Source organism: Strix uralensis, chromosome 7 (genome assembly GCF_047716275.1).
Source record: "Strix uralensis isolate ZFMK-TIS-50842 chromosome 7, bStrUra1, whole genome shotgun sequence".
Taxonomy (NCBI): Eukaryota; Metazoa; Chordata; class Aves; order Strigiformes; family Strigidae; genus Strix; species Strix uralensis.
Window position 1 is genome coordinate 28,124,681 of NC_133978.1, and position 11,266 is coordinate 28,135,946.

Below are 11,266 nucleotides of genomic sequence, written 5' to 3' on the forward strand. Positions count from 1 at the left end.
ACCTAATCCAAAGCTCATTTTTGCTAGTGACATGGAAGCCCAGGAGCACTTTGGTTTGAAGGCCCTTTAGTTAAGGCTTTGGACGGCTCATGTTCCTTCGCTCTCCGCTGAGAGGCAGAGGCAGTGAGCATGGCAGCTCCTGGCACAGCAACCGGGCGTTTGGTTCCGAGTTACTGGGACTTCGCTAAATTAAAAAGTGAAAAACAAACAAATGCAAAGGATGACTTCTCCGAGAGGATTGCTTTGGAACCACTCCTGTTTATAGAAAGGAAAATACTTGAGATGAAATGTGATCTTTCAGCATCCAGATTCCTCCAAGGATTTGTAACTCGCAGGATCCCGGTTTGGGCCAACTGAAGGCATTCCTCAGCAGCCCTGACTGTTGCTGGTGATGTTCATGTGGTAGAACGAAGCACTTTTGCTGCATGAAGAGCCACCTGTGTTAAGTGAAATTAAGTGAAATGATCTGAGTATCTTTAGCGTGTTTTTCACATAGCCTAGACATTGAACTCAGAAGAATACCCTGGGCAGTGTAAGGCAACTAGATTATATGGTGCAAGCTATACACAGGGCTTGAGTTTAAAAAAAACAACCGTAAGTGGGACTTGGGCTGTTTATGTTTCCTAGAGGAGAAAGAGTAGGAGTTTATGGTAGCCACTATCCTGAAGGATCCTCCTGCCATGCCCCCAGATCATAGGTCAGACCCTGAACTGCCAGCCTGGCATACTAAGGTCAGTGGGTACCAACTGCAGGTTACCCTCCTACACAGCTGCAGATGGAGCAAGGTCAGGCACAAATTTGTGTTAGAGCTGCCCTTGCTGTTGAGCAAGCAGCTGCAGAGGATCTCCTTTAGCAGGAACCTGCCACTGAACATGTGTTAATGTCCTTCAGAAATGGGGCACTTATGGGAAGAAAGACAAGTGATTGGATAAAGGTGGATGATGTGCAGGTCACTGTCCCCTTGCACCAACTCTCTAATTCACATATTCCCTGGGCGCTGCTGGCTTTGGTCTGAGGACTCTCCTGGGAGGGGACCACTGTATCTGTAATGGTTCTGAATTAGCTGCCTCCAGGTCAGATTGTCTCCAGTGATGTGGGATTCCTCCCTGGGAGTCCTGTTGGGGTGTCAGGGACTATCACAGTGTCAGGTGCTGCTACACTGTGGGTACAGCAGAGTTGCAGGCTTTTAAAAACAAAATGATCCTGCAAACTGGCTTCCAGAGCTGTCCCACATGGGTTTTGGATCCTCAGTCTGGGCGCAGGGATTGCGTGAAATGTGTGTGCGGAACTGGTTGCCATCCAGCTGTGGACGGGGCAGATTTGTAGCCTAAGAGATGCTACCCCCTACCTCCCACACCCCCCACAGAGCTGTTTTGGGGAGATCTGTGTGAAGGCATGGGCCCTGGTCAGATGTGGTTGTGAGAAGGGTCAGTAGTGAGGCTCCTTGGAGCTCTGTCCCTACATGGTGGTGTTTGGGATCAGAGATGTTGGGGTGATTTCCCAGCCTAAGGTGGGGTGCCCTGGAGCGACATCAGGATAGGACCAGTGCACTTGCCTTGTTTGGAAAACATTGACCAGAGACGGTTCTGTGTAAACCAGACTGGGGCAAAAAATCTCCGTTCCATGTGCTTCAGTGAATGTTTGCAAAACAGCCTGAGCAGCCGAGTGCCTGTGTGAATATGAGGCATTGTACGGGCACTCTGCAGAGCCTTTGTGTCAGAGGTGGGTAGGGCTGGAGCAGAAATGCTGTTCAGGCACGCTGGCTCTCGCCAGCCAGGGCAGCAGTGTTTGCCCTCCCGGAGGTGGTGGCCATTTACAAGCCTGTCAGCCGGCAGAGCCATGCTAGCTCACGTGCATCCCACCCTGTACGAGCAAGAGTTTGAAAGCTGCCATAAGACTCCCTTTAAAGCAAACAGGGGGCTCTGTGGGCTGGGGTAAGTGAAAGGAAAGGGACATTGACAGGTAGGAGGGGAGGTACTTGCACTGCAAATTTTCAGGGAGGTCAGGGAGCGGAAATGGTGATGGGGGCAGAAACCCTCCAGAATCAGTCTGATGAAATAAACAGCGCTTGGGCTGAAATCTCAGAACTTTACTTTGGCAGCTGAGGCACAGGCCACATTATCTAATGTCCACTGCTGTCCAAAACATACTGATGGGGAAATGCTTTCTTAGTGGCCTCTTGTTTTAAAAAATAATAATAACATGGGGCTGCCTGCCTTTGCAACGATTTTGTTTTTTCTGTGGGTTAGGTTGCAGTGATATACATTAACTGGTTCTCTTTACTGTCTTACAGTTTAAACTTCCAAAGGAGTACAGCTGGCCTGAAAAGAAACTGAAAGTTTCCATCTTGCCAGATGCCGTGTTCGACAACCCGCTGCATTAGAGCTGAATTACACCCTTCTAACAACTGGGAGAGCCAAGTTACTGTCCATTACCCAGTGACTCACAGGATAATTAATGCAGTAAAAACTCTGCCTGCAAATAAGAGTTTGCTGCACAACCACTGCAAACAGAAGAGAAGCTACTCAGCACCAGCCCAGACCGAACTGAGCCCTTTCCTTTATCCTTCCTAAGGCTGAGCTCTCTGGGAACAGCCTGCGTATGTGTGAGTGCGAGTGAGAAATATTTAACTATGAAAATTAGTAGTAAGAATCCTTTCTCTCTCCTAGCTACAGAACTCCCCTCTGCCTTAGCCCAGGGTGTAGACGCTCTGCACGCCTGTATTTACACATGCATTTCTGCCAGGTGCGAGCCTATAATCCATGGATTAAATGTTCTTTACGTGACTCTGGAGTCCTTTTGTTAGCCAAACTTGTACTGACTGCAGAACTGTTCTTCCATGTGTTATTTTTTTTTTATTTTCAGAAACGGAATGGTATTTCCCCTGTTTAAAGGAGGCCAAAAGCTCACATGCTTGAAGCTGAACAGATTTAAAGATGAACTTTCTAGTTCAGTCAAGAAAAACAAACCCAGATCCTCCCTGCCCTCAAATTAGGCATGTTTTAAGTGTTGGTCTTGGTGCTATTAGCTATGGTATCGCTGCAAACAGAGGCAACTTTATTCTCACGCATCCTGTCCTTGTGCCTGAACCCCAGGGAAGGTCGCAACCTCTGGTTTTGCACAAGCAGGAGGAAGAAAGCTACCGGGGCGGGGGAGATCTCCTGTTTACAGTGTGTTTATCTTTAAAGAGATACTGTCAAGTATTTTTTCCTTGCTATTGTACAGAATTTGAGAAGCTAGAAAGGACCATTTGTTCACAGGGACAACTTCAGCAGCTCTGCAGGATCCAGAGGGCTGCTTGAAAGCATATGAAATGGAGATCTCCGCTGCCCTGGCGTAGCAGAGAGGAGACTCAGCCTCAATAAAGCCAACTATTCTCTCTGTTCCAGCAGGGTTGTGCCCTGGTGCAGCTCCCATTTTCCCCTCTAGCCTCACTGCGGTGGCTCTTGTTGCTGACGTCCATCCTTTTCAGATAGATTTGAACTGTAAAGAATCAAAATCAGTTTGAAAAGACTCTCTCTAGATCCCTGTGGCTTCCTCCTTGGAGCAAAATGTGGTGTGTGGAGAAGATGGTCTCTGCGGGGTCAGGTTGTGTCTCTGCATCGAGATGCTGGCCCCTGTGGATATACTGCAGCAAACCACTGCGGGCTTTACCCCCTGCTGCTGTTGCAGGTTGTTTCTCATGCATATTCCCCACCCTTCCTCTGCCCATTGTCTTTTGGTGACAACTCTTCACTCCTTGTCAGGGGAGGTGCAGCTTTTCTTCCACCCCTTTCTGCCTACAAGATAACTTGGCGATTTATGTGCAATTGCTGTGTGATCATAATACAAGTATAACAAAAGCTTTTAACACTTAACTCCCTTGATCAAACAGCAAAGTCCAGGAGACCTCCCAGTACCCCAGGGTTGGTTTTCTGTTTGTTTGCTGATTTAATTTCTTCCTGGCATAGTCAGCTTTGATGTTTTTTGCATATATTTGAGGCTGGTTAATGTTGGTCAAGAAGCAGAGCTAGGAGCCACAAAGCTTTCCCTGGACTTGCTACAGAATTCCTCTGTGGCCTCAGGCAAGTCACTCAATGTCTCTCTGTGCAGAGAGGGTGATTATTGACTAGAGGGCTGTAGGACCTACCGAAGCATGCCAGGGTTTGCAGGGGAGGGCGTGCTTCGTGTACAAAGTAGTATTTGTATTATTATAATTGTTGTTATATTATAATTTAAGGCAGGCCAAATGCAGGGTCCAACACTGCTCGGCAGAACCTTCCTTTCTGCAAACCTACGAAAGCAATTTACATGTAAATGAGTTTGTCATTTTGTCTGAACTCGGAGGATCATCTTAAAATCCTGCTGTGAAAGAACAAACTTTCAGATATCTGCATGTGCCAGCCAGAGTGATTTCTGTGCTGTGGCAGACTGCATTCATCCGTGGGATCTCTTGGCCAGTTTTCATTGTCCTGGTCAGCACTGAGCATCCCTTCTGCACTGTAGATGTATATGCAGGGGACAGCGTGGGCGAGAAAGCAGCATGAAAATGTACCAGTCCAGCTTCAAAAATGACGTGCCCAAGTGTCCCACCACAAGATAATGAACAGACAGACGATTGTGGCAGTCGGGAAAAAGGCAAGGGCAGCAACTACAGTTTTGTCCCAAAGCCATCCGCCAACAGTAGCCTATGGACTGCTCTTGTACGAGCTTGCTGGGGGTGCCTGCAGCAGAGCTGGCCCGTTGCCATGATGCTGGCTGCTCTTCCTTGTTTCCAGATGCTAGCTCTCATTAAAAGGAGCTTAAAATCCACATCTTAGTGGAGAGGGGACATTTGGAAGGTCAATTGTTGCTGTTCCTGCAGAGATCAGCACGGGGCAGAGAGAAGTCCATCAGACCCTCTCTGGGCTCTGACACACATCTGGAAAGCTTAGGACCTCCTGCCCTATGAACTCTTTGAGCCTTCGCAGTGGGGATGTGGTGCTGTATGCAGGGAAAGCACCTCCTCCAAGCTGGCTTGTGCTCCAGTTCTGCCTTTCTTATGTGTATGTTTTTCTCACCATATTTACTCTCATCAGACGCTCTGGGTTGGGTTTTCATTGACTTCAGAGGGAGCACGCTGAATGCATTTGAAAATCCACCCAGTATCCTTGTGTGTGTGTATTTTTGTTCCATGTCATGTATTTATATATAGTTCTGTGTATTTGAGTTATGAACAGGTGGCATGCCAGAAATCTCTATTTCTGAGACACTTTCTCACAGATCTTTGCTGGTAGCCAGATAACAATTGAGGGGAAGGTTTGAAGGGAAGGAAATTAAATCTTCCTATTTAGTTAAGGGGAAAAATATTAGACAACTGCTAAAATAGAAATCTCTGTCTTATTGTTAGACCAGCTATAAGAGCAAAACTGGTGAAAGTCAATCCTTAAGCTCCAAGGTCGTGTCACTGCCTCTCAACAGTTATCTAAGAATAAGAAAGTTGCGTGTTACTCAGTATCGTGAAGAGCTGTGCACCCACAGGACCTCCCTTCCCCTGATTCACATGAAGTCTGCAACCGTGCCAAAGGCTTACTCATTGGCAAGTAAATGAGATCTCAAGTTTGGATATTTTCATCTTGGGGCAAGAGGACATGCCTGTGTGTGAAGAAAATGGAAAGACACCTTAGTATTTTAGTGAGCAAGTAGTTTGAAAAAGGGAAATGCATCAGTGTTAAACGCCACGGTATTTTTCTAGCCCAAACCTGCTAGGATGGTAGGTCCACTGGTGCTGATTTTTTCTAGATTGTGTAGAAGGTCTGAAGCAGGATTGTATGAAACCAAAACCTGTGAGGCTTGTGTTGGCTAAAGATAGTGATCTGGATGGAAATGAATGCAGTTTAGAAGCAGCAAGTACAGGTTTTCTCCCTCCTGGAGAAATCTTGCGATGCAGGTCGATAGGGTTATTTCCAAAGATGAGGAGCCTTATGGCAGACCCACAATGCCTTGAAAATCCAACATGTGACAGCAATTCTGAAACAAGAGAAGTCCCAAAAGCCAAGACTACTATCCCTCTCAACTCATGATTAAAAACAGAAGGAATGTATAGTTTCAATATTAAAGTATGTGGGATACGATCTAAGCCGAGCAGTCAGTCTTGTAGCTGGTGTGACCTACAGTGATATTTTCAGTGGCTTAGATAGGTGGTGCCTGCTGTGCATAATGTCTTTGAGGATGGTGATATATTGGTTTTACTGTACATAGATTTGCCAACAGTAATTTGAAATGATATTCTGAAGCTCTTCACTTCAAACATTCAGTTGCTTTTGGATGGCTTTTGAAATTACACCATCGGGTCATCAAATGGTCTTTGAAGAAGTGGGGGTTGTGTCGTTTTTCATCTGCAACCAGCAGAAATATTTAGGGGGTGTACCTTTAAAAAAAAAAAAAAACAGATAAAAGCGATGCTTGGCTTGGAGGGGGCAGATTGCTGGGGAGAGGTTGCATGATGGGGGAGCAGGTTAGCAGCCTCCCTCCTGCACCCACGGCTCAGGCTTGTTCAAGGCAGTGCAGTCCTTACGCATCTCAAGTGCTGCAAAGGGAGCTAACATGGGTGCAGGGAAGCTAGAAACCAAAGTGAGAATCATCAGGGCCTCAGCACAGCATGGGGTCCCTGCCGGCAAGTCCTCATTTCCATTCCAGGACCCGCTGAGATCCTGCACGGGTGCAAGCAGCCGGCCACGCGTATCCCATTGCGTGTTGACACCCTGGCCTGTACCCGTTGCTGACAGTAAAGACTTCAAATGGCTGCGTTAGCTGCATCTGAGGTCGAGTCAAAGATGGGGAGTGGCAATGTGGCTGCTTCAGTCTCATTTGTTATTCTAATTAGTGTGGGGTGGGGAATGGAGCTCCTGCTCCACTGCCCCTCAGCAGAACCTCCGGGCTGGTCACTGAGTGAGCTGTATTGCTCACCCACCATCCTTTCCCATCATCAAATGTCCCTCCAGCTCCTCACAAAAACCTTTCTCAGATGCTTCACTGGAAAATATTTGGCTGACTGCATGCTTCACAGGATGCTGGGTTAGATGACAGGTCAGCATGGGATCATTTGTCTCTCCTGATGACTACTCCCTCCTCCTAGGTAGGCATCTCGAGTCCATGACCCACTTTGCCAGCTTGTATCTTGCCGGTGCAAGGCAGCATCGTGTCAGGTGGGGAGAAGAGATCCAAAGACCTTCAGGCCAGAGGAAACCCTTAGACCCATATGTCTGATTTTCCCCTAGCCCGAGGCATGGCCTTGCGCCCTGTGGCTCTGCTGTATGAAGTCTTGGGCTTCAGCCCCTGCACCATCGCAGCCAACTGAGGAGGGCGTCCAGCACTACGAGAGCCCTTCCACCTCCTGTGGACTTGGTCCCCTCTGTGTGACTGCCCTCGGTTTAGAGTATATATTGTGCCTTAATTCTCCCTGTGAGTGAAGCAACTGAGAATCTCTTTCTGTGCATCTGTCCCTATCGCTAAACGCCAGCCTGCGCAGGAGCCAGACTGTATCCACAACATTCTCAACCTGCGCATTTGCCGGTGGGGTTCACCTCTCAAGATTTTAAAGCTGGATTTAGGTCTCTGGGACCATGTCAGTTTTTAACGAGCTCTGTAGCAACCTACTATTTTTGTTTGTTGTGTAGTGTCTGCTTGTTCTTTTTTCTTTTTAAAAAATATACCTTGTGTTCAACATGAGTCCAAAATTTCAAATGGAGAATAAGCCTGAGGTTGCAAATATGTTTTAAACCCGGCCCCGCATCAACCTGTCTCTGTCAGGCAGTGAACCTGTTGTGTATTGTGCTTCACCACCTCTCGTTTCTACCATGATTCTGTTTCCCCTAAAATCACTGACAGACCATAAAATCATCACAAGCAGCACATCAGTTCAGAAACATCATTTCTAGTCTGCCGTGAAGGCAGCCCCTTCCCTTTCCCTCGCCGAAAGACCAAGGCGTCATTCACTGTTCAGCTCATAGCAGGAGAGGAACATCAGCCCAGAAAGGGCTGCACGTGGCAGATGTGGCTGGCCAGTGCCTGGTTGTTTTTAAACTGTCCTGATGCTGTGTCTCCTCTCTTTGAAAGGAGGAAGAGAGAGAAAAAAACCCTAGCCTCAAAAAGCTGGAGGAAAATTTCCTGCCGATTGTTGTGTTTTGCAAACACTGGTCTTTTCTCTCGCTCTCTCTCTCTCCACTCCCGGCGAGGCTGGAGATGAAAATGGCTCCTTTGTTCCTTTCCCTGGGGCCCAACTGCAGCGAAAGTGCGGCTCCGGAAACCCTCCGCTGCAAGAGCGGCGAGGGTGGGAGGGACCGAGCTGTCACCGTGTGCGGTAGGTCCTACATAAACACGGCATGTGTTGACAATGCCGCAGGCAGGATGGGCGCAGAAGGACTTTGCGGTGCTGGCGACGAAGCTCCTGCACCATTCCTCCTGTGGCAGCAAGCGGGCTGCAAAACCCGCGGGGGCCAGAGGAAGGGGAGGCGGGCATGAGTGGCCGTGTCATCCTGGCAGTGACTGATCACGGGCTGGGGGGCTCTGGGGCCTTTTGTTCTCAGCTTTTGGCTTTCCCCAAAGCAGCAATTTGCAGCCCTGTGGAAAGCAGATGGCATCCCGCTGCGGACTTGCACCGATGCCCTGGCCCCCGTGCCGGGATGCTCCTTGCACCCATCCAGCCCCGGGGTCCTGGTGCTCTCCGTTCAGCCACGGCCACACTCCAAACCCAAGTTTAGTCATTCAAAACTCTTCTCTCATCCAGCCCAGGTTGGACATGCCAGCTTTTCCCTTTTTTTAAAGGGATGGACCTTTTGCTGCTCGCTGGGGACGCTGCTTGTTTTGTATGCTGGATGGTTTCTGCAAAACCTAGAGCTACAGCAAGCTTCCCAGGGTGGGGGATGTGGGGTGACCAGGACCACAGCAAACCCTGACCGCGGGGGCTGCCCTCGCAGCCTGGAGGTGGACCTTTCTGTAGTTCAGCCGTGTGCGTGTGCGAGTGCAAGTGTGTGTGGTCTGCGTGCGCAGGGTCGTGTCAAGCGAGGAGCCCGAGGATGCTACCAACGGGGCTGGAAGGAGCCCACGTTTCTGCAGCCGGTGTATCAGTACCTTGTAGATGGCCTTTCTTCCCCCTCCCCTCCTCCTTTTTTTTTATAAAAGACAAAAAAACAAATGGAAAGCTAAACTAGCAGAGGTTTTTAAATATTTTATATTAGTTTCTAATGTAAATTCTTACATTGTTATTGCAGTGCTGGGTGTGTTTCGCCTGCACGTGACTTTTTGTAATATTTTTGTGAATCACTAAACGTTTTTTTCCTCCCGTGTATTCTAAGTGCATTAAACGTATTTGCAGAATTGTCAGTGTCCTTCTCTGCAGGCGACGGTGGGATCACCTGCCTCCTGCTCGGCCCTGCGGCTGCCTCAGCAGCCTCTTCTCCTCCTCATCGGCACCTTCTCCCACCAGCCCCAGGAGAAGGGTGTCTATTGCCCGCATCTCCTGAGTGCAAGTGTGGGAGAGAAAGGGAGCTTTCTTTTCCCAAAAAACCTCAGCAAAACTGCCAGTCTTGGGCTCTGCCAGGTGCAGGATCCTCCACGAGCATCCACTGGTGAAACCCCTCGAGCCAAGGCAGCCTGAGCTCCCTGACAGCTGGGGTTTTCCATGCCTTTTGGACAAGCTGGGATGGGGAGTGCTTGCACGTGGGTCTCAGAACGCGGCCGGTTGGCCAAGGGATGGCAACCTCGTCCGCCGGCACGGGAAGGAGGGAGCCGGGGTGAGGGCCGGGTCAGGTCCACGCTCCTGTCCTCTGCCAAGTGCCTCTTGGCTTCAGCAGGATTTGTGGGGGTGTAGATGTGCGCGTGGAGACCGAGTATGTCGGAGAAGAGACACAGCAAACACTTATGAAAAAATATTACTGAGCTAATGTTGCAATGATTTCCCAGTAACGCAGAACGATTTTGCAGTAATCTTTTTACACTCCTTGGTAATAAATTCCTATAAGGTCAGAGAAAAGAAGGGTGGAATATCTCGGGGAGGAGGGGAAGGGAGATCTCTGCGCACAGAGGAAGGGTGACAGGGAAGGGAAAGGATGTGTGGGGAGCTGAAATCCAGCTCTGGGCAGGTTTTGCACTTGCTCTCTGAGGGTGTTATTTCAGCCCACCCTGCAGCAAAAGGGGAGCAATCAGCAGAAGGAGTTCCTGCAAGGATTTGTTTTCTTTTAAAGTCTGGGGTGAAAACCATCCTTTCCCGAAGAACCTCTCCAGCAGCCATATCTAGACACAAACTGTCCCAGCCCCAAGGCAAAGCAGCGGGGTCTCTGAGTGTCGCTGGTGCGGAGCAGCATGTGCTGGATGTGCTGAAGGGAACATGGCCGTAGCTTGGCAGGGTTTCATCCTGTCACTTCAGGAAACCTTGCCAGTCAACCAGGATCCCTGGCGAGGTTATTTGCCCAGCAGGGGACAGGGGGGACAAGAGGCCACCTGCAGCTGGTCCCCTGGCCCGAGACCGCCCATGCCCCTCGCCTTCCCAGGCCTCAAAGCATTTGCAAGCACAGGGCCACCCCACTAGGACATCCCAGCAAGAACGGCAGACCCGGGACTGGCTGGAGACCCCACTGCTTGTGCAGTGCTGGGAGCCCTCCCTGCCAGCCCCTGGCCACCACTGCCCCTGACACTTGGTTAATTTAATTCATGAATTAAGTGGTCTGCCTTTGCCATCCCTGCAGCGGCTGGGCAGTCCCCACTTTGCAACAGCGCATTCCAGCTGGTCCCTTGGTTCAGCCCCAAATCCAGAGGGGGTGGGGTGTTTCGGGGGGGGGGACTGCGGCACAGCGGGGTGCCCCTCTCCCGCTGTCACCCTTCACCCTGAGCCCCACCTCTGGCGCGGCCATGCCCAGCCCGGGCAGCCTCACCACTCTGCCTCCACCCCAGCCAAAAGCACCTTCAGGCAGTGAATTTAATTAAGGTTTCTGAAAAGCGGTGTCTGGGAGCTCCTCCTGATCTGCGGCTCTGAACTTCGTTAGGAGCGGTTTGTTGCTAATAATGCTGGCAGCTTCTCTAATTAATAATGGAAGGACTGTGAGCAGAGCAGATGACAAGCCAGGAGAGGGAAGGGATTTGTTTGTTTATTTCTCTCCTCTCTTGGTCTCTTGGTTTGGGTTTTGGGGTTTTTTTTTGGAGTGCAGAGGGAGGGCTGGGGCTCGTTTTCCATCTGAAAAGTGAACAACAGCACCTGGGAACCTCGATGGGGAAGATGGTGCACCTGCGGGGCGGGAGGGCGAGATGGGGT

The 11,266-nt window shown here is 49.8% G+C and overlaps 1 protein-coding gene across 3 annotated transcripts in view; it reads left to right on the forward strand.

The window, feature by feature from the left end:
* The window catches only part of SUFU (SUFU negative regulator of hedgehog signaling), a 101,396-nt gene extending 92,060 nt beyond the window's left edge, over positions 1 to 9,336 (forward strand). For all 3 annotated transcript variants that reach the window (XM_074875175.1, XM_074875177.1, XM_074875178.1), the window contains one exon: positions 2,294 to 9,336. In XM_074875175.1, the coding sequence (XP_074731276.1) occupies positions 2,294 to 2,383 (90 nt within the window). In that variant the 3' untranslated portion in view covers positions 2,384 to 9,336. The remainder of the gene's footprint in view (positions 1 to 2,293) is intronic.
* The last annotated feature ends 1,930 nt before the right edge of the window (positions 9,337 to 11,266 follow it).